The sequence below is a fragment of the Nuphar pumila genome, chromosome 3 (genome assembly GCF_984573655.1).
Source record: "Nuphar pumila chromosome 3, dmNupPumi1.hap1.1, whole genome shotgun sequence".
Classification (NCBI taxonomy): Eukaryota; Viridiplantae; Streptophyta; class Magnoliopsida; order Nymphaeales; family Nymphaeaceae; genus Nuphar; species Nuphar pumila.
In genome coordinates, this window is record NC_143251.1 from 10,066,544 (window position 1) to 10,091,054 (window position 24,511).

The 24,511-nt window shown below is 37.2% G+C and overlaps 1 protein-coding gene across 1 annotated transcript in view; it reads right to left on the minus strand.

Moving 5' to 3' along the window:
* The window catches only part of LOC149841910 (uncharacterized), a 112,603-nt gene that overhangs the window by 68,369 nt on the left and 19,723 nt on the right, over window positions 1-24,511 (minus strand). Inside the window, exon 6 of the mRNA XM_089998772.1 lies at window positions 23,611-23,750. Coding sequence (XP_089854898.1) covers window positions 23,611-23,750 — 140 coding nt within the window. The remainder of the gene's footprint in view (window positions 1-23,610; window positions 23,751-24,511) is intronic.

A 24,511-nucleotide genomic window follows, 5' to 3' on the forward strand; every position in this document is an offset into this window, starting at 1 on the left:
CGTTCATCATCTGTCCAGATTCTTAACGTGATACCAATTCCATCGTTCATCAACGACAGTCCCAGAACTAAACAGGTTCGTCTGCTACTCATTCTTTTTATTCTCGTTCATCAACGACTGCAGCCATCGACGACTGTCAGTCATCGTTTCTTGATTCATCCACTCTTAACGTCTGTCAGTCTTTCCTCAACATCAACGACTGCAGCCACATTGCTGCAGCCATCGACGACTGTCAATCATCGTTTCTTGATTCATCCACTCTTAACGTCTGTTAGTTTTTCCTCAACATCAACGACTGCAGCCACATTGCAGTCATCATTTATAAGTGTTCTCCTCTCTGGTTGCAGCCTGTTTGATTCATTTTTTATTGTAGTCACCATTTTTATTCATTCTTTAATTGCAAACAACCTCTTTGATTCCAGAAATTTTTCCTTTCCTTTATTGCTATTTTAGTGTTCCCTATGCAACGCCTATAGGCAGATTATAACAGTTTACAATCTCGATTCTGAATCTGCAAAAAAAAAAAGGATTATTTCAAGATATTGGTAGCACAGGTACATGTCTTGTTGAAGTTCTCCTGATTGATTAAGTGATCTCAAACCTGTTTGTTTCTTTCCATTCGTTTTGTTTGCTTATTCATTGTCCCATTGATATGGATTACTCATCGTCATCCGGTCCCTCTGCAAATTTCTTGAGTCAGCTCGTTACAGAAAAACTTACTCATTCTAATTTTTTGACTTGGAAGAGGCAAATCCTTCCTTTTATACGGAGTCAGGATCTCGATGAACATCTGGATGTTTTAGTTCCTATACCACTACGGCTTATTTTGCAGGAAACCAAGGATAAGAAGGGTGACACAATTACCATTTCTATTAAGAATCCAGAGTATACAGCTTGGAGGAAGCGGGATCAGTCTTTGGTTGCTTATATTACGTCAACACACTCTCAAGAAGTGTTGGTTACTCTTTCAGATGATTGCACTGTGGCGGATAGACATACTCTCAGATATCAGAAGCCCGAGTTATGTACTTAAAAAATGAATTTCAAAGTTTGAAGAAAGGCTCCATGAAAGTCATGGAATACATAAGCCGCTTGAAGAGTATTACTGATCAATTGGCGGTTATTGGAAGTGTTATTGCAGATAAAGATAAAGTTCAACAACTTCGCAATGGATTGGGTCCTGATTTTGACATGTTTACCACAGCTTTATCATGCCTTCCTCAGTTGCCCACTTTTGACGACCTTCAAGCGAAACTTCTCCAGCATGAGATGATTATGAAACAAAGGGCAGAAGGAAATGAATCAACTCGTCCTCATTCAGTTTTGGCCATGGACACTTCTATAGGTTTTGGACGAGGGAATGGAGGGCATCAAGGAGGCAGAGGCCGCGGACGTTTTGGGCAGGGAGGACGTGGTATCTTGCCTACACCTAATATTTCAGGGACTTTTAATACAAGGAATCAGAGGAGAGTGCCCACTTGTTTCTTATGTAACAAAAGAGGACATGTGAAAGCTGATTGTTGGTTCAATCTACAGAATAGAGGAAAAATAAACAAAATTGAGAATAAACCAGCTACTACTATGGACACAAAAGTGCCATCCACAGATGTGCAACAACTTTTGTTATCAGCATTGTCACAGATGACGATCAAGCAAAATGAACAAGGCGAATGGTATGTTGATTCAGGTGCCGCCACACATGTTATGGGTAATGCGGGTAAGTTATCTCGCTTATTGTCTTATTTTGAAAAAGGTAGTATAGTTACGGGAGATGGAACTTATGATTCCATTAGTCATACAAGCAGTGCACATATCCCTATGTCAAAGTCCTCACTTCACTTGTCCAATGTCCTTCTTGCTCCTAATATTAAAAAGAACATTGTTTCTGTAGCTAAACTTGTTGACGATATGAATTCTTCCGTCGAATTTACTCCCTTTTCTGTTTATGTTAAGGATCTACGAACGAAGGAGACGTTCGCTAAGGGGGAGCGACAAGGAAACATGTACGTCTTCAAGGAGATTCCTTCAGTGTCTTCGCCTTCAGTCCCAGCCCTCCAGTTGAAGTCGTCCAAGCATTCTTCAGTGTCTTCGCCTTTAGAGTCTTTGTTTTTCCCTTCATTGGAAGTTTTTAATTCATCTCATTGTAATAAGCCAGATATTTGGCATAATCGTTTGGGACATTGTAGTCGGGGTTTCGTTGAAAATCTTGTATCTGATGGTCTCCTTCCAGAGTCTAGTTTATGTTCATTTTTTGATAATAATAATAAATGTTCTTCATGCGAACTCTGCAAAAGCCATGTTCTTCCTTTTCATATTATAAATAAAAGAGCTTCAAAGCCATTTGAGATTATTTGTTCCGATGTTTGGGAACCCGCACATATTCCTTCTCTTTCTGGCAGTCGTTACTATGTTGTCTTTATTGATTCTTATTCCCGTTAGACTTGGATATATTTCTTAAAACACAAGCATGAAGTTTTTCAAATATTTCGGGAATTCCATTCGATGGTCAAAACAAAGTTTGCTTGTGATATTGTGCATTTACAATGTGATGGTGGAGGAGAGTATTCATCGAATGAGTTTATTGCCTTTCTTCGGGATAAAGGAATAAGTCGACAGGTTTCTTGCCCTCATACTCCTCAACAAAATGGGGTTGCAGAGAGGAAACACAGGCATATTGTCGAGAGCACGATGAGCATGTTACTTGATAGCAATGTGCTTGTTAGTCTCTGGACAAAAGTTTTTCATACATCTGTTCATATCATAAATCGTCTTCCTATGGCACTTTTGGATCGGAAATCTCCCTATTATATTTTATTTGGGCAACATCCCTCTTACGATGAGCTGCGTGTTTTTGGTTGTGTATGTTATGTACATATTAATTCATCTCTGCGAAATAAGTTTCAAGACAAGGCTGTCAAGTGCAGATTTGTTGGGTATGCAGATGAATACAAAGGTTATCGATGCTATGACCCTACTACAAAACGTATTAGGACCTCCAGAAATATTGTTTTTGACGAACGAAATTTTCAGGTCAATGACTCTGCAGTGTTGCCATCTCAAGAATTAGAAGTATATAGAATTAGAAGTATATGATCCATGGATGAGCGCAGATCTTTTTGCTAATACAGGAGAAACATGTTAGACAAATTGTCCTTCCTTCGGCTTGAGTAGGGAGTTGAATGACTCACAGATGCATGTTGAATTATCTCCAGTTGAGTCTCCGGTTGAGCCACCCCCGGTAGAACGCTTCTCTGGACAGATATACACTAGACGAGACAAAATACAGAGTCGAGGAATGTGGAAAGCATCGCCAATGATCCGGCTCAAAGGTCGTCACGCATTAAGCATCCTATTCAACGATGGGTGAGTTATGAGACCTTCTCCCTTGATTTCCAGTTGTTTATGTCTCAACTCACAAAACAGGATGAACCCATTTGTTTTAATCAAGCTCTTCAATCCCGTCATTGGACTGAAGCAATGAATGAAGAAATGGAAGCTCTTCATGAATGCCAGACTTGGGAAATAGTCCCTCGGCCAGAAGGAAATAATGTAGTTGGCTCAAATGGGTTTATAAAACAAAGTATAAGCCTGAAGGAAGTATTGACAGATATAAGGCGCGACTTGTTGCTCGAGGATTCACACAACAATATGGTGAAGACTACGATGAAACTTTTAGTCCGGTAGTCAAAATGGGTACTATTCGTGTCATCATATCCCTAGCAGTCGATCGAGGTTGGAGCCTTAGCCAGATGGATGTTAAAAATGCGTTTTTGCATGGAACTTTAAAGGAAGAAGTGTATATGGAGCAACCTCCTGGTTATGCCGAGAAGGATCCTACTGCCTGGGTGTGCAAACTAAGGAAATTGTTGTATGGGTTGAAACAGGCGTTCCGTTCCTGGTTTGAAAGTTTTTCTATGCAAATTCAAAGTTATAGTTTTAGAAGATGCTCTCTGGATCACTCAATCTTTATTTACCAAAAGGCAGACATTGTTATACTTCTTCTTATATATGTTGATGACATTGTGATCACAGGGAGCTCAGATAATCATGTGCAAGACGTGAAGCAGTTTTTAATGAAAACTTTCAAGATGAAAGATTTAGGGGAGTTGAGGTACTTTCTTGGTGTGGAAGTTGACAGAGAACAAGACACATTAACACTCATGCAACAAAAATACACTTTTGACCTTCTGGAAAGAGCCGAGATGACCAGTCAGCACTCCTAGTGTATTACATCAAAGACTGAGCTCTGAAGATGGTCATCTTTGTGTCAACCCTACAATGTATAGAAGTCTCGTGGGGATGTTACAGTACTTGACCTTTACCAGAATTGATATAGTTTATGCTATCAATCAGGTATCCCAGTTTATGCATGCTCCAACAGAGGGTCATATGGAAGCTGTGAAGTGCATTCTACGCTATTTAAAAGGAACTATAGGAGACGGACTTGTTTATCGCAAGAACGATAATCTGCATAGAGGACATGAACTCATTGTAATGAAATATGCGGAAAAACTAAGAGTGCATTAAGCACTTACAACATTCACTAATGAACAAACAAAAGGGCTAACACCCAAACCCACAAGAGACAACACAACATAAAAATATAAAAGTCTCTTATTGAAAAACAGAGAGAGCTCTCAAGAGTGAAGAATACAAGAGGGGTTCACCCCTATATATACACAAATGAAGGAGAGGGGGGATGGCCATAAGGCCTTAAAAGGAGAGCCACCTAGGGGCTCCCCATGTAGTCGTTGGGAGCCCCCAACGGTCACAAATGTGACCGTTGGGGGCCCCATCGACTTCATGGTGAGGCCCCTTTTGTGTGAGCAAAAAACATAAAGATAAAAAATATAAATTACAAAAATTAAAGGGGAAAATAAATGAAGAATAACAAGTACCCCTATCGGGTACTTGTGAAATGACTAAAATACCCCTATCGGGTATTTAAAACAATTACATATATATATATATATAAACATATATATATATATGAATTACATGTATTTTAACACTCATCACTTATACAGACGCAGATTGGGCAGGGGATCCAGATGAGAGACGATCTGTCTCTAGATATTGTGTATATATTCGACACAATTTAGTGTCCTGGAGCAGTAGAAAACAAAAGCCAGTGGCACGATCGAGTACAGAGGCTAAATACAGATCGATGGCTGCAGGCACGATAGAAGCCACATGGATTAGACACTTATTGAGTGATCTTGGGGAGACAATTATTCAATCATTTTTTTTATGTGACAATCAAAGCGCAATAAATATTGCATGTAATCCTATCCAGCATAGCAGAACGAAACACATTGAGATTGATCAACATTTTATATGGCAGAAAGTCGAGATGAAGGAGATAGAACTACGTCATGTTTGAACAGAAGATCAAGTGGCAGACCTGTTTACCAAGGGGTTAACAGGACGTCAATTTTGGCTATTGAAGAGCAAGTTGTACATGCTCCAAAATCACGTATAACTTGAGGGAGGGTGTTAAAATATAGTTTGTGTATGGATCTGGATCCAGATCCATACGCATGTTAAATAAAACACATGCTCAATACAGCTTCATTAATGGCATTCTTGTAATATCTCTTATATTACAAGGCTCATTGTATATTTGTTTATTTATAAAGCTTAGGGTTTGGAGGTCGAGCCTGTGCGTGCCGCCCCAGCCAATTATGCATCTCCTCTTCTCTCTCTCTACTTTCATGTGCAAGCTGAATCACACATACATCCATATGAAATCTCATAGTCTTCTGTCAGGGGGGCTATGCCCCCTACCCACATCTTGTTTTCGGCAGGGGGCGAGGTCCCCCTGCCTTTGTTTTGCTTCTCGGCAGGGGGCTTCGCCCCCCCTGCCTTTGCTTTTGTTTTTCGGCAGGGGGCAAAGCCCCCTACCTTTAGTTGTTGTCCCGGCAGAGGGCGAAGCCCCCTGCTCTCCTATTGCATCTCGGCAAGGGGTTTTGCCCCCCCCCCCTGCCTCCTGCGTTTTGTTGGCAGGGGGCGAGGCTCCCCCTGCCTCCTTTGATTCCTAGCAGAGGGCGAAGCCCCCCTGCTTTCCTGCTTTCAAGCAGGGGGCGAAGCCCCGTGCATCTCGTTTGTTCTCCGGCAAGGGGCTTCGCCCCCTTGCCTTGATCTTTCTGTCGGCAAGGGCTCTCTGCCCCTGCTTGTCTCCTCCCCAGCAGGGGGGCTGCGCCCCTGTCCTAGATCATGTTCCGACGGGATTTTTCCCCCCTGTCTTGTTGAGGCAAGGAGCCTCTGCTCCCTCTCCTGCCTTTCTCTGTTCTGGCAGGCAGGGAGCCCCTGCTCCCTGCCTCTGTTGCTTTTTGCCAGCAGGGCTGAGGCCCCTGCCTCTGGCACTGCAACCTGCGGGAGGCCTTGCTGCCTCTGTTGCCCCTTTGCAGGGAGCTGAGCTCCCTGCCTACCCTCGTATTTTGGGTCTGGTACCACTGCACGTCTTACCGGACCCGCTTCTCGTTTATATTACGACATATACTAATGTACTTAGCATCACAGGTTGAACAGTGGATCCAGCTCTTCCTCTGAAGCTCGAGCTCGTGCTTGCTTACGCTGCAAGCGTACGAGAACCCGTAACCCCTCAAGGTAGGGGATTCTTGCGTAAAAGGACAATGAACAGATAAATGCTAAAGTAAGGAAAGATAACTAAAAGAGGATGATATATGTATACGTATAATATATATACGTATGTCTTTACATTCAAGGACGTGGTTTCGTGATCCTTGTCCTCTTTACTTTCTCGCACTTTCCTTTTTGTTGCTGCCGCGCTAAATGTGCCCAGGCTTTTAATTCATGTCTTTACATTCAAGGATGCAGTTTCGCGATCCTTGTCCTTTTTATCTTTCTGTACTTTACTTTGTTGTTGCCCCACGCTTTATGCGCCATGGCATTTACTTCTATGTCTTTTTACTCCAGGATGCAGTTTTGGTCCTCCTTTATGTTCCCGCACTTTACTTTCTGCATTTACCTCTGTTGCCTCGCGCTTTATGCGCCATGGCCTTACTACTTGCTTTTGCTCTTCGTACCTTACTTTCCTGTTGTTGTCGTACTTCTGTTGCACTTACTTTTTGTATGTGTTGTTCGTCCTTACTTTGCTGCTGCACTTCGTGCATGTATTTTTATCTTTGTCGTATGCTCCTTTACTTGCTTACGCTTATCGTTTAATCGAGGTACAACCCCATGCCTCGTGAGTCGTCCTTTACACTTGCTTAGTCAGTATAGGATCTCATACCTCGTGAGTTGCTTACGTAGTTGTCTGATTGTGTGTTTCGATGGTCGAGGTATGATTTCATACCTCGTGTGTGGCTTGTGTGTTTTACGCTAGAGGTGCAGTTTTGCACATCGAGTCTTGCCCCTCGATTTGCCATTGTATTAGTATGTGCACGGGTTTGCCCCTTGTCAGCTTGCACTCCCTGAGTGTAGCTTCGAGTGTATAGTGTATACTATTTCGCTTATTTGTCTTAAAAGACACGATGCACACTTATGCACTTTGGTTCTCCAAAAGATGACTTTTTAATCACTAACCTATTTTCGAAACGTATAGTTTTGCAAAGCAGATTTCGAAAGCCTTTTACAAGATAACGGTTGGATCTCCCAAATCGATGTATTTGGGAGAGGTGTGTTACAACTTCAGTTCGCGTATCCAATACGACTCGGATAACCCTGTTTAGGGGAATGTGCACGAGTTAGGCAAAGGTTTTACTAAGGAACCTGTTGGATAGTTGTCGCATCACCACTAATGCGAGACCTAGTTACTAGGCCTTTTGGTCAACTAAGATAGTAGCACCTTTCCTTTCTTCACGAGAGTACTGTTGATGGATTTCTTCTAAGAAATCCATGCCCCTCTCATCGTGGTTGTACTTTTGAACAGGTACTTGGCATACTACGATGAGTAGGATGAGAGGTCTATGTCTACCTCGAACGTGCAATGGCATGTGTTTGAGATCACAAGAGTGATGTTTCTACCCTCACTATGGGTTGACCCCTCTCATCATGGTTGTACTTTTGAACAGGTACGTTGTGTACTGCGGTGAGTAAGATGAGAGGTGTGTTGTTGCCTCGAACGCGCAATGACGCGTGTAATTCACATAATGATAACTATGCGCCTTCACAGGCAAGATGCTCGACTGGGTCGAAAGACCAGAGCATATAGAATGGGACGGCGGTTAAGAAATCCCCCGTCGTGCTCGTTCGGGATGGTTCATCAAGAGAGAGGATGGATGGTACAAAACTCCGATGGACAGGCCATTAATGGCTATTACGGGCAAAGGTTCGTCTTCCCCAGTCATCGGAGGTTAGGGAAAATACTTCAGGCCACTTCTGCAGAAGTTCGGATGCGCATCCATGGGCCTTTGTTTGCCTTTGGGGATTTACTCTCTTGGTCACTGGCCGTCCCCTTAGAAGCGGACTCAGTCAGTGATTCGGGGTATAATAAAATACATAGCATAATGGACCCCTGAATCGATCTCGGTTGTTTCTACGTTTTTGCCTTGTGCGTACCCACAACGGCCTGCTCATAATGAGACAAGATATAACTCACACACATGATTATGAGATATGCGTGTTGTGACGTGAATTGATTGCTTGCTTGTTAGCTCGATAGTTTGGTATGTTACTCGTTGAGCTATGTACGTCTGTCAAGGCGTTACTCTAGTTGGTTAAACTGCTTGCGCAGTTCTTTGCTAAGTAATAACTAACTTCTCATGCTAATCAATTGCTTATAATACTAGCATTATGCTAGTTACATATTGTGATATAACTGCTATCGTATGATTGCTTATCATGTGTAGTTTATGAATTGTTTGTGATGCAATAGTTTGTGCCTTATGATTAATGTAGTTACTTGCCGATGGACTGAGCCATCTAATGGTAATTGTATGTATGGCAAGCATTGTTACGAATGCTTGACTTATGTGGTTGCTTTGTTTGACTGTTGGTTAGATTTAGTCACTCTTCACCTATAGTATTTGTTGGATTGCTATAGTTGCTTGTTTAGTACTATGGTCCTCTCTGCTCTTGTATGTAGTTTGCTTTACTAGAGCTTTGCTTACTCCACAGCACGTTTCGTCAGATCTGTTAGTCTTGCTTTTCCTGCTTGATCTAGCGATTATCTTGCTTATTGCAACCTTTGTTCTTTCTTGTCTTTTGCACCCCTACTAGTCTGTTGTGAGACTGGCCCATTTCATGGGCACCTGGTGAACAGATTATACAGCTTGCGATGGCACGATGATGTGATGCGTTTAAGGCGAGACCCATTTCCTGACATTGCGCTTCTGAGGACATTTTGATAGATGTGGTATAAAGTTTCTTTGAAAACATTTCTTCTGATTAAAACTCTGGATTACTAAAATTGTGTTACCAAAACGTTGTTCTTCTTTTCATTTCAATAAAATATATATTTGAGTTGCAAATCGGTTTGTAAGGGGAAGTTTGCGTTTGCGTTGTAATGCGCCTAAGGTCTAGGGACTTGCTATTTTAAACATGATTTTGCGTTGAACTCTTGTTTCAAACTCTGATAAATAGTCGATTTCAAAGCTTTCAACCTTTTTTCATAAAAGGTTTCAAGTCCACGATTTTGGGGCGTTACAATACCGACCCCGGTAAGATTATTTGGATTCTTGATTCCGATGCATCTTTTCGCATGACCCCAAACTATAATATTTTATCTGAATATTATAACTCAAGTACGTCAAAAGTTTTTACGGCCGATGGTACAAGTTTTGAAATCAAAGGATTAAGAAGTTTTAAAAAAAAATCTTTTCTTTCAAACCCCCAAAAAAATTTCTTTTCAAAAAATAGATAATTCCTAAATTACATTTAAATATTTTATCTGTGTCCTAAATATCTTATTATGGTTGTATGGTTGTAATGTATCCTTCTCTTCAAATGAATGTTTGGTGCAGGATCGTCAGTCAGAGAAGCTGATTAGGCAAGGCCATAGAGAAGGAGATCTCTACTATATGGATTTCTTGGGGATAGTGAAAGATGCTTTTTGTTGTAATGTCCAAAAACTGTATTTAAACTTGTGGCATAGAAGATTAGGACATCCTAGTGTATCTAAAATCAAATATTTTTCAAGTATTAATGATTTCACCTATGAAGATTGTGTACTTGGAAAAATGAAAAGATTGGGATTCGAAGATAGAACTTTTATTTCATCTAGACTGTAATATCATGTATTTTCACACCTAGTTAAATTTGAGATTTTCGAAAATTTGGCCAAGTATAGAAGAAAAATTGGTAAATTCTCGATTTTAGGCCGATGCCTTGGATTCTGGGCTTGGCCCAGGTCTCATTGTCAAGGCCAAAATGAGCCAATCAAAACGTGAGAAAAATTTTAGTTTTAACTTTTTAATTCAAGTGGAATTCAGGTTATTTTCGGGCGAATTTCGGAAGCGAAATTCGAGTTATATGTGGTTGGATGCGTCTCGAAATTCTGAGTGTAACGATATTTTATTTTCCTTGATTCGGGGTACGGTTGGCCCGAAAATCGCATTTTTCAAAAATTAAACAGTTTGTCGGTTCGGATCCGGGTTTGGATCAAATCGGATCTGATGGATTTGATCCAATCCAAGACCCATTTGGATTTTTTAGATGAATTTGGATCTTAGATTTGGATCGAGACCCAAATCCATGCCCAACAATATTTCCAACTTTAAATTCATTAGATAGCTTTAAATTGGGGTTATTTAGTGTTAAGAAGTCTTCTATGTTATTAAAATAACCTTTAAAAATTTCTATATATTTATTAATTAATAATTAATTAATTAATTTCAAATTCAAATTTTTATTTAAGTTTTGGTTTAGGGCTCTAAGTAGAGCCGTTAAACTCATGTAAAATCACTTGAGAAGTATCCTAGTTCGATAAAATAACTTTTGGAAGCTTCTAGGTATTTATTTATTAATAAATGATAAATAAATAAATAATTTATTAATTAATTATAATTAATTCCGAGATTTATTTTTTAGAGTGTTTAGGACTCTTTATAGAGCCCTTATTCATGCCTTAGAAGCCTTAAGAAAGACTTTTAAAAACACTCAATTTTGAAAAGTCAATACTTAAGAAAATTTTAAAACTTTTGGAAACTAAGAGATGAGAGTCTCTTTTAGAGAAGGCTCTCTCTCCAGCCCATGCTAGAAGGGGCCGGAGAGAGTAGGGGGCGTCACCCCCTATGCCTATAAATAGGCTACTAAGAGAAAAAAAACGTCTAGCCTTAGAGAAAAAGAGAAAAAGAGAAAGGGAAGGAAAAAGAGAGAAAAGAGAGGAAGAGGAGGAAGGAGGAGGCTCATTTTTCGATCGTCCGGCGTTTTTCCACCATCGTTTTTGTTTTCTTTTCGATTCACGGTCAAGGTACGGGTCTTTCTCTTATTCCGAATGAGAAAAAGAGCATGGATTTGTATTATATGCAATATTTTAATGAAAATCCATGAGAAAAGGGTAAATCTGAATAATTACTCTAGGATCCATGGTGGAAGTTAATGTGTTTGCCTTCTTTTTAAAGCTTATTCTGGAATAACTATATATATATATAGAATGGCATGTATTGTGTATGTTTCATGAATTCATCGTGAACCTGGAATGAAATATATGCATGGTTCATGATGATGAAATCTGCATGTATATGTGCATGAACCTGCCTATGTATATGAACCTGCACATGCAAGGATGCAAAAAGGGTATACGTATGCATATGTATTTGAAGGGTCTACATATGCACAGGTATGCATGCCTAAGTCTTGCAATGCATGACCGTGAATAATAGTATTTTCTTGGCACATGTGACATGCCAAAATCGCCTTCAGGACACCTGCTATATATCTTTTTATCTGGTTAGCAGCCCAGCCGAGTTACACTCGGCTGGCCTGTCATGCACAGGCTCAGCCTGTGCAGGGTGGTTATGCTTTGAAAACCCTAGCCAACTGGCAGTTGGCTGGGTATAACTATATACATACCTAATGAATTTGAACACTACATATTGGAAGTATGGACCTGTATCTTCCAATTGCTTATGAATCTATGCAAATCAGAGTATGCACGTACTCTTGATTTTGAATAGGTATTCAATGTTTACTTGTGGCATAAGTCTGTACGTGCATGCAAAATGGAATGGAACCATGTTTACTTAAGGGATGAAAGTTGTTTATACATGCAGCCTGAATTTGTATATGAATATGCATGCATCATCGAACCTAAATATGGGTGCCTTTGCATGTAAATGAACGAAATCTCCACATGCTTGCACGATTGTATATCATGTTTAATCGAAGTATTAATGCACCATTGTTCTTGTGTGAACGTGCATGCGTGAAATATATATGTTTTGCATGTAAGTGATTGCACGAATGCTCACATGTTTTAATTTAAAAGATTCATGAATGAAAGCATGCATTTGATATGAACATGTGAATTAAATAAAAGCATGCAATTAACATGATTATGTGAACTCATGCACATGCGCATGCATATGAATATTATTGTTTCATGCACATCTTTAACAACAACAACAACAACAACAACTACGCCTTCATCCCAAAACAATTGGGGTCGGCGATATGAACCAACAAAGAAAATCATTCTGGGTCTTCCACATGAATCCTTCTCCTCCAATCATTTCTATCCAATGTCATGTCATCGGTGAGGTTCAAAGCATTCATATCCACATGCACATCTTTAAATTGGCATAAATAAATGTGCAATGAGAAGCATTTAAAAAAGAATGCATAGTGGCATGATGTTCATGATTTTTACATATGAATGCATAGATGATCAAAATAGATCATCATAGGCCGTGCAAGCCTTGAGCATGTGTTGCTTTTTGTTTGAGATGTTATTATGCATTGCAAAAATCGAATGTGATATTATTGTTTTTTTATTGCACTGTTCTAGGTTGTCACGGGTTGTGGTCCCGTGAAGAGCTGCGCATGTTGATTTGCGAACTTGTGTTATTAATTCTGCATATTGAATTGTGAATTAAAAGAGATAAATTAATAACAAGCTAAAAGAAATTAAACAATAATGTAATCTACGTTTCCTTGATGTCACTTCTATAGTGTGAGAATCTTGGACATTATGGTTTTGGAGAATCGTGAGGATACTAAAACTCCGTGTATATTATTGTTGCCCCTAAACCCGATATTGAGGTTTTTCTCCTGTCTACATTTTTTTCCGTGTGGGTGGTGCGCAGACACAACTGTTGTTTTGGTATACCAAGAAAATGACACTTGTGGATTTGGATGTCATTGGTATCCCGACATTAGATTTAGATGTTTAATGTTCCGAAGGCTATTTCGGTCGAGGGCTAAGTTTGAAACCCAGTAATAAAATACAATTTGTGTGCTAAGTTACCCTGAAAACCCTACTTGACCTCAGAAAATTTTACCCGTTTAGAGTATCCGCGGCAACAGTAATTAAAAATAGGAACTTAAATTGTGTACATTTAATAAGGACATGCATATGAAAAGAAAACTCGAATAAAAGATAATAATTTATTCATGAATTGCATTGAAATCATGCATATTCCTGTTGTGCATTAGATCATGTATATTTATTTGTACCCTTAATTGTGATATATTGGTGAATGCATGATGTTGGTTCCCTAATGCATGTTAAATGTTTGTATTGCTTAATTTGTGATCCATGTTGTTTATTAATTGTGCCTGATTACATAAATAGTTAATTGAGTTATGAATCCCTCTAAAATATTGCATGAATCTTATTTATATTCTTTTTACTTATTTGTTTAATTAGAGGGATTCGTATACAGAATTCTTTGGATTCTGACACTCCTGTTTTTGTGTTTTTCGCATCCTCAGATGCCCAGCGAGGCGATTTGCTTTGAGGAGCTATGAGGGGAGCACACAATTGCTTGGCAGATACCTTGGAACACCGTGACTTCTTTTTGCTTTATTTACATTTTATTTGCTTATGTCGCAGACTCTATGCATTTTAATAAATAAAGTTTGAGTTTTGTATGGTTGGAAGGATGAGTATAAGATCCCCTGTGGTAGTGGTTGTATTTAACTGTAAGTGCCCCGGGTTTTGGGGAATATTTCTGCACTTGTTTAAAAAAAAATTGTCACTTTTTCATGGGTACGAGTTGGGGTCGTTACATAGACCATTTGAGTTGGTTCATTCTTATGTTTGGGGTCCAGCACCAGTTGTGTCTAAAGGTGGGTATACATATTATGTTATTTTTGTGGATGACTTTACTAGATATACTTGGAGCATAAATCTGAAGTGTTTTTTCATTTTCAAAATTTTCATAAGATGGTCAAAAATAGATTTGAAAATGATATTTCTATATTTTGTACTGATTCATGGGAAGACTTTTTGTTAAGTGAATTTAAAAAATATCTCCACTTACATGGCATCACACATTAAAGATCTTGCCCACACACACCATAACAAAATAGCTTAGTTAAGAGAAAATATCGGCACATTATCTAAACTTCAAAGACTTTACTTATTGCTAGCTATGTGCCTATGCTCTTTTGGGCGGAAGTTGTCCTGATTGTTGTTTATCTTATAAACAGAATGCTATCTTCTTTGCACAATATCTCACTGGTTAAGACTCTTTAAACTCACCCCTGATTATTCTATATTACGAACTTTTGGTTGCAAAACTTTTATTTTAACTAATAAGAATGACAAATTTTCTCCTAAAGTTATTCCTTGTGCCTTCTTTGGTTATGCTGACAACCAAAAAAGATATAAGTGTTATGATTCTAAAACTGAAAAATTATACATCTCAAGAAATGTAACTTTCTTGGAAAAAGAAAAATTCTTTGATAAGGATCAACCGAAGTACTCGTTTTTGTTTGATCTTGTTTCAAAACAAGACATTGTCGATTGTGATTGCGAGAATGATATTGAATCTCTTGATGAATTGCCCCATATGATCCAACTTGTATTTAATATTCTAGACGGAGAAATCAAAATCTTCCATGTGTACTTGAAAAGTTTTCTAACCTTAATAAAGATGAACTGTAAATTAGGAAATCATCTAGAATATCAAAACCACCATCAAAATTTGTATCCTATGATTCCTTTTCTTCAAAACACCAAGTATCCATGGCCCTAATTCATTCATATGTAGAACCCTAATCTTATGCTCAGGCTAAAGAACACCCGGAATGGGTTAAAGCTATGATGGTAGAACTTTAAGCTTTGCAAAAGGCTCAAACTTGGTCTATTCAAAATCACCCGAAATGGGTTAAAGCTATGATGGTAGAACTTGAAGCTTTGCAAAAGGCTCAAACTTGGTCTATTCAAAATCTTCCACCAGGAAAGAAACTCATAGGGTATAGATGGGTATACAAAACAAAAACCAAAAGTGATGGAGCTCTTGAGCGATATAAAGTTAGGCTAGTTGCAAAGGAAAATTTGAAAAATGTGACAAATTATAAAGAAACCTTTGCACTGGTTGCCCGCATGACCATGGTTAGAACTCTTATTGCAGTGGCTTCAATTAAAAACTGGTTCATATACCAAATGGATGTTAAAAACGCTTTTTAAATGAAAATCTTATGGAAGAAGTTTACATGGAGACACCCCTTGATATGAGTTTTCCTCAAGGCAAGGCTCTTCGCCTGAATAAGGCATTATATGGTTTGAAGCAAGCTCCCAAAGCTTGGTACGATAGATTTAGCAATGTTATGTTTAATATTGGCTTTAGATCTTATGTGACTGACACTGCTTTATTTGTTAAGAATTTTGATGCAGGTATTGTCATTCTGCTTCTCTATGTTGATAATATGATAATCATTGGAGGAGACACACAGGGAGTTCAACATACTAAAAAATATTTTACGTTACTTTTTAGGAATAGAAGTTGCTTAATCCCCTATAGGGTATTTATTATCTCAGTCTAAGTTTGCTTATGATATTGTTCTCAGGTCCGAAATATCAAATAATAAGAAGGTTGAAGTAACGAATGTCAAGATGAAAATTGATGATGGAAAGTCTCTAGATGATCCAACTCCTTATAGACAACTCATCGAAGCTCTTTCTTACTTGACTATTACTAGATCTGATATAGCACACATTGTACACACAACTAATCAGTTTCAGCATGCTCCCACATGTGTTCACAAAGTAGCTGTTTTGTGTATTATTAGATATCTTAAAAATTCTATTTCTAGAGGCATGTTTATGTCTTCCTCTTCTGTATTAGATTTACTTGCCTATACAGATGCAGACTAGAGAGGTGATCCTAATAATAAACACTCAACCACAGGTTTTTGTGTTTTCTTAGGTGAATCATTGATCTCATGGAGGTGCAAAAAGCAACAGAAGGTCTCTCTTTACTCAACCGAAGCCGAGTATCAGGTCATGGCTACTATCACAATGGAGGTAGTGTGGCTGAGAAGACTGTTGACTGATAAGGGAATCGAGATTTTAAGACCTTCAAAGATGTGTTGCGCCAACAAAAGTGTTATCTACATTATCAGCAACAACATTTTTCACGAAAGAATGAAGCACATCGAGATGGACAGCGATTATGTTCGAGAGGAATAACTTTAAAGAACTATTGATCTGCCTTATGTCACATCAGAGTGTCAATTAAGAGACTTTTTTACCAAACCCCTTTCTGATCTTAGGTTTCACTTCCTTTTAAGCAAACTTTCAGTTATCTTACCATAAGTTTGAAGGAGAGTGTTAAATTATATATATATACATACTATATGTATATACTTTTTTTGGTAATATATATTACATATTTATTATTTATAATATATTATTGGGAGAGTAAATTTGATTTGACTTTGCTCCCAACAGCTAGAAATTCTAGTTGTTGGAGCATGTCAAACCAGTTTGACTGCTCCCAACGGCTAGAATTTCTAGTTGTTGGGAGCCTCACTCTTTCTCTTTTCTATCCTTTTGTATATAAATAGGGATGTTATTATAAGGAAACGAGGATCTTCCATGAAAGCACAAATGCTTGTAATAAATGCCTATTAAAGATACTTTAATCATAACCCACAAAAGGGTGTAAATGAGAAAACTTAAAAGGAAAAATAATAAACTTTATTTCATTCATATAAAATGCTTAAGAAGCATTGTTACAAGAAAAGGGGAGACACCCCTATTTTTATACATTGAGAGAGGGAGAGAGAGGTGCTTAAAGGGGACTCAAGAGAGTCTTTGGAGCTACTCCAACGGCTCTAATTGTAGTCGTTGGACTAGCTCCAACGGCTATTTCAAAACTAGTCAAATGCTGACTAGTTTTTAGTCTAGTTCAATATGAATAAAAATGCAAAAATAAAGAGAAAAAGAAAAATAAATAAATATAAATTATTATATAATATATTATATTATATATAATTAAATGCACTTTTTAACTCTCCCTCAAACTTACGGTACAATGACCGAAAGTTTGTTTAAGAGGAAACAAAATCTAGGAGCAACGAGAGGTTTGGTGAAGAAATCCGCTAATTGGTATTCTGATGTAACATAAGGCATATCAATGGTTACATGTAGATACTCATCTTTGACATAGTGACAATCAATTTCAATATGTTTGGTGCGTTCATAAAATGTTCGGTTGTTAGCAATATAGATCGCATTGTTGTTGTTACAGAACATGCATGAGGCTTTTGTCACTTCAAATCCCATGTCAGCCAGCAAACTTCTGAGCCAGACTACCTCCATTGTTGTGGTGGTCATGGCTCGGTATTCAGCCTCAGTTGATGAAAGAAAGACCTTATGTTGCTTCTTGCACTGCCACAAAATCAAGGATTCACCTAAGAAAACACAAAAACCAGTGGTTGAGTGCTTGTTATTGGGATCACCTCCCCAGTTAGCATCAATATAAGCAATTAAATCTAATGAAGATGAAGCAAACAAGAAGAGGCCTCATGAAAGGAAAGACTTAATGTATCTAATAATACGCAAAATTGTTCTCATGTGAACAGAAGTTAGAGCGTGCTGAAATTGACTAGTGTGTACAACGTGTGCTATATCAGGACTAGTAATAGAAAGATAGGAAAGTGCTCCAATAAGTTGTTTGTAAGGAGTGGGATCTTCAAGAGGTTCTCCATCATCGATTCTCATTTTGGTGTTGACAACTTTCAGGGTATTCACTTTCTTATCATTTGTAATTTTGAACCTGAAAACAATATCAAACGCAAACTTAGATTGAGATAATAAATAACCTCGAGGGGAATATGCAACTTCAATTCCTAAAAAATATCTCAATAAACCTAAATTAGTCATTTTAAAATGATTTTTAAGAAGCTTTTTAATGTTTTCAACTTTCTGTTTTTCTCCTCCGGTGATGAGCATGTCATCCAAATAAAGAAAAAGAATAATAATCTCTGCATCAGAAATCTTAACAAACAAAGTAGTGTCAGTCAGACAAGTTCTAAATCCAATATCAAGTATAACATGACTAAACCTGTCATACCAAGTTTTTCTTGCTAGTTTAAGACCATAAAGAGCTTTTTCTAAACGAAGAGCCTTATCCTTAGGAATACTTATACCAGGTAGTGCTTCCATGTATACTTCTTCAACTAGGTTTCCATTGAGAAAAACATTTTTGACATCCATTTGAAATATAGGTCATCTTCTAACATAGGTTAAGGCTATTAAGGTCCTAATTGTGGTCATCTTGGCAATTGGAGCAAAAGTTTCTTCCTAGTCTATGTCATACTCTTGGGAATACCCCTTGGCCACTAATTTAGCATTATATCTTTCAAGAGTCACATCACTCTTGTTTTAATCTTATAAACCTACCTACAACCTATAGGTTTCTTTCATTATGAAATATCTAGAATAGTCCAAGTGTTAGACCATTCTAAGGCTTCTAATTCTGCCCTCATGGCTTCTACCCATTCTATATGTTCTTTGGCTCGAGTATAAGATGAAGGTTCTAGATACGAGTGTATTAATGCAATAAATGCCTTATATGTGGGTGAAAAAAATTCGTATGACAAATTTACCGAAAAGTTTAGACACTCTGGATGACCTTTTGGTTTGTGCTTTAGAATATTTTTTCAGTGCACATGGAAGATTGGATTCTCTACGTCTTGGGTATTGTAAACAATTGGTGTCCTTATGGGTTTGCTCTTCATTAATATCATTATGTTCAGTATCAATAATGCCTTGATCATCGTCAAGGTCACATTCATCAGATTTCAAAATCAAATCTATCAAAAAAGAATATTCGGTTACTTCTTTGGCCTTTTCAAAATCAAAAAAACTTTTCTTTTTCAAGAAAGATACATTTTTAGATACATACAATTTTCCATTTTTAATATCAAAATACCTATAGCCTTTTTTATTGTATGCATAACCTAAGAAGGCACAAGGAATGGCACGGGGAGAGAGTTTATCATTTTTGTTAGTGAAGACAAAACATTTGCATCCAAAAACTCTTAACCTGGAGTAATCAGGAGACAATTTAACAAGTTTTTCAATTGTAGTTATATTTTTTAAAGAAGATGGCATTCGGTTAATGAGATAGGTAGCAATTAGGGTTGCTTCAGCCCAAAATTCTTTTGGTATTTGGTTTGCTATCAATAGAGTCCTAGTAGTTTCTATACTGTGTCGATGTTTTCGTTCGGCCAAACTATTTTTTTGTGGTATGTGAGGGCAAGATCTTTTATGTGTGATGCCATTAAATTGAGATAATCTTTAAATTCTTTTGACGAAAATTCTTCCCCTGAGTCGGTGCAAAAAATGAAAATATCATTTTGAAATTTATTTTTAACCATTTTATGAAATGTTTGAAAATGCAAAATGACCTCTAATTTATGTTTACGGAAGTAAATCCAAGTATGCCTAGAGAAGTCATCAACAAAAAATACATAATATGTGTTTCTGCCTTTTGATATGACCGATGTGAGACCCCAAATGTCCGAATGTATTAACTCAAGTGGTTTAGATAAAACAAAAGTTTTATCATGAAATGGTAATCTCTTCATTTTAACAAGAATACAATCTTTACAAGGAAAATTACAAAATTTTCCTAAACTTGGAAAGTATTGGATTTTGGATATATGAGGATGGCTAAGTCTTTTATGCCATAGATCCAAATCCAATTTCTGAACATTATAACAAAAAACATTCTTGGGTAATTCCAAAAAATCTATACAGTAGAGTCCTCCTCTATGGCCTTCCCCAATCAGCTTCCCTGACTGGCAATCTTGTACCCAACAACCATGAGAAAAAGAGATGTTACACCCATAATCAGATATTTGAAAGACAGATAAAAGATTTAGATTTAATTTGGGAATATATCTAACTTTTGGGATAAAGAATTTTTTGGAGTTTTAAAAATTTTCGAAATTTCTTATTCCTTTTATTTCAAGAGATGTACCATCAGTTGTGAAAACATTTGACACACTTGAGTCATTACTATGACATTTGGACAAGTTATTGATAATTGAGGTCATATGAAAAGAAGTACCACAGTCAAGAAACCAAGAAAAGTTACCAGGATCGGAGAAGGACGAAACAGCTACTCTGGTTGAAACTTTAGTTGAGGAAGATACTCCCTTGAAAAGAGGTTGAAGAATTTACATTAGTTGTGCCATAGACACAGGTGCATCTTGATTGGCTTAATCTTTTGATTCTTGTGATGAACCGACGGATGCAATTTTCTTTTCATCTCTTCTCTTTAATTTAGGATATTGAGACCTATAATGTCCCGATTCATGACAATGGTGACAAATGACTTTCCTTTTGTCATAATCATTGCCTTGTCTACCGAAATGAGGAGGCCTATAAGTGCGCATATAATTCGCCAGTCTAGATACGGCTAGAACGGAATCTTCTTCATTCTTTGGAGTATTCTTTTTTAGCCTATTTTCCTCCATAGTTAATTCTTCAATAGTATCAACAATAAAGGAAACTTTTCCTCTATGCAGAAGGGTTGATTTGGTTGCTTCAAACTCCAGCCTCAAACAATTTACAAATTGGTAAAAATGTTGCATATTAAGTTGTTTTTTGAGAAGCTTGATATCTTCGAAACAATGTCACTTTAGCTCAAGAAGAGCCAACTCATTATAATATTCTCTAATACTTTTGTCCCTTTGGGTTAGAGTTTGCACCTTATCTTGTAAATTGAACACATGTACAATGTCTTTAAAGGAATACATATTTCTAAGATATTCCCAAGCCTTATTAGCATGCTCAAATTTTGCAAGACTAAAGCATTTCTCGATGGCTATGCTATTTAGTGATTAGCCAAGACATAATCTTGGCATGTCCCATCCTCCATCATCCATTCTTTCCACTTTTTTTCATAGGTAGCTAATGCTTTAGTTTTTTCTCCTTTCGTGAGAGGTACATCTTTCTCATTTTCAATCTTTGTAAGGATTAGTTTTGGTTCTGAATCAAAACCATTTACTAACCCCTTTTCCTAAATGTGATGCTTCGTAATTGAAGCCCGCATCACATAATTGATATCATTTAGTTTTATGGTCATGATGGTGACCTTATCATTGTCATCCATTCTTACAAGGGTGAAGAAGAAAGAGAGAAGATGAGAAGAAAAAAAATGAGTGAAAGAGGAAGGAGTAAGAGCACAATCACGAACTTTTAGTCAACGATCCTTCAAACGACTTCTTTCTTCAACTATGTTGGCACAACAGTACTTGAATCATGAACAAGACAAATCAACTTTCGCTAGAATGGCATGAAAAGCGAGGTAGCAACTCTCCAAGGTCTAGAAACTTTCAAGCTTTGATACCATGTAAGGAAATAAGGATCTTCCACGAAAGCACAAATGCTTGTAATAAGTGTCTATTAAAGACACTTTAATCATAACCCACAAAAGGGTGTAAATGAGAGAACTCAAAAGGAAAAATAATAAACTTTATTTCATTCACATAAAATGCTTAAGAAGCATTGTTACAAGAAGAGGGGAGATACCCCTATTTATATACATTGAGAGAGGGAGAGAGGGGTGCTTAAAGGGGACTCAAGAGTCGTTGGAGCTAGTCCAACAGCAGCTATTTCAAAACTAGTCAAATGTTTACTAGTTTTGAGTCTAGTTTAATATGAACTAGACTATCCTAAAAATATAAAAAAAAAATACAAAAATAAAGAGAAAAAGGAAATAAATAAATATAATTTATTATATATAATATAATATAATATATAATAAAATATATTATATTATATATAATTATATACACTTTTTAACAGTTATCCCTTTTATAAGTTATGCTTTTTGCACACAGATTCCATTAAATAAAATATATTTTTTATGTGCCTTATTGCGTATCCCCTTTGTAAGTGTGTTCTCTTAGAACACTTTTGTGGCTTCCTTTGTGGATTTTGTAAGTGTGTTCCTTAGAGAACACTTTTGGTGTTATCTACTCAAGTTGAGGATTGGACTTTTTGGTTCGTGATTGAAGCCTCCTTGAATCTTTACAGGGATTTCAAATTGTTAAAAACACACCTAACCTTTTCTCTGGTAGTAAAAAAAAGACTGTTTTGTAGATGACCTTGGGTTTGTATTAACTCAACTAAGGTTAAGATGACAAATTCACATTTTCTCTACTATACTCTCTCATTTTTAAAAGCCAAATTGAAATAAACAGTCAAGAAACCAATTCGTAACTTCCTCTTCAGCTCCTCTATCTCTCATGATAACCACATAGCCGCATGGTTTGTTTCATTTCAGAACCTCTCTCTCATTGCAGCGAGCAATGGCTGTTCACCAAAGTCTCTCTCCAATCTACCTGTTATTGATGTCTCTTCATTGCTACTATGTTCATATGAAAAAGAAAGAAGAAAAAGAATGCCAAAACAAAGGTGGGTATGACAGAAAGTAAAAAAGATGACGGTGATGGTGGTAGTGAAGAAGAAAAAGTGGAGAACGATAGGTGATTGTGGGAGATGTGAGAACATAAAATATAGATGGGCAATGACAAGAAAAAGAATAGGCAGTTGGGGTGGGGTGGCATATAGATGAAAGGAGTGATGATGGAGAGTGGTGGTGCTAAATCATTAATGAGAATGAAAAAAAAGGAGATGGCAGCAGCTGAGAAAAAAGGGGGAAGCAGGAAGAAGTTCACACACACGCACACACAAACACACAGAGGGGGGGGGGGAGATGATGGGCAGTGGAATTAAGTTGATATTGAGACAATGGAGAATAGATGGTGGTGGCTGAGAAAGAATGGGGAAAATTTAGAGAGAGAGAGATTGCAAGGGTAAAATTGTTAATAAAATACATATTTAAAAGTAGATTGGATGGTTTAGGACACTGGAATTTTTTAATTAACCAACAAAATTTTTAGGTGCGACTTTAAAATTTTCAAAAACATAGGTTCTTTTTTTATTATCACTCAAAACGTAGGTGCCCTTTTGAAAATTCCCCAAAACTAAAATACATGTGGAAAAAATGTTTAGTCACTACTCTGCTATCAATTAAAGACCATTATCATAATAAAACTCTATATTCATATAATAGTAATATACTAGTAGTGGTGGTAATGGTAGCAACAGCAACAGTAACATTGATGATGGTGGTGGTGGTGGTGGTGACAATGATGAAAATAAACCAATATTACAAAAGGAGTGGATACAAATTACAGCAACATCAACTATGTATTACACAGACTAAGAGATATGACCTTTCCAAATTTTAAGATAACAATCTTCACTGCCACTTGCTATGAGTCCGGAAACATGAGAATCCACAGAGTACACAAGAGATGTATGACCAACCATTTCCATCAAAACTTCTCCTGCAAACGACCATAGCTTAATTGACCTGCCATTACAAAAACATCAGAAATATCATCATTAACAGTAAACAATAATATTGGATGTGTTAGATAATAGCAACAAGAAGTTAGTTGTGAAGAAAAACTAACTCATAAAAGAATGATAGTTCACCAACCAGAAACTCAAAGTTATAGTATTCATGACATTTCTAATATGGCAACTAGTATCAAACTGTATCATCCAAGAAAAATGCCTAAAAAATGGCCACAAGAAAAGTTTTAAATTTTGTGGAACTCCTGATTGACATGTGATACAATAACCATGAACTATGATGAGAAAAGGTCGAAAAATGCTAAGTTGGAAAACAAAGTGGAAAAAGAATTGATCACGGGCTCACTTACTCAAAGTAGATCCTATTAGATCAGGAAGAATTAGTATTATACTTATACTGCTTTCTCTGTTATCATTTTTCTCATAATCTAAGTGAAAAATAGCATCTTGCAAGAATAAACTATATCTCCTATCTTGCACAGGCATATCCAAGTTGGCACAAAAGTATGTGAGAAGTGGTCGCATTCAGATGACTGCATCTTACAAGAAGCACAAGATAACTTATTAACAGCATATTATGTTTGATAACCAGAAAGGTGTCAGTAGCAAAGGAATCATAGCCATGTGAACAACATTACTACCAAGGTTGTTAAATGCGTTGAGGCGAAGCGAGGCGTTGAGCTTGTTATGAAGCGAGGCGTAAGCCTGGAGGCGTTGAAGCGTAAGCTTCATGATAAAAATAAAAACATATATAAT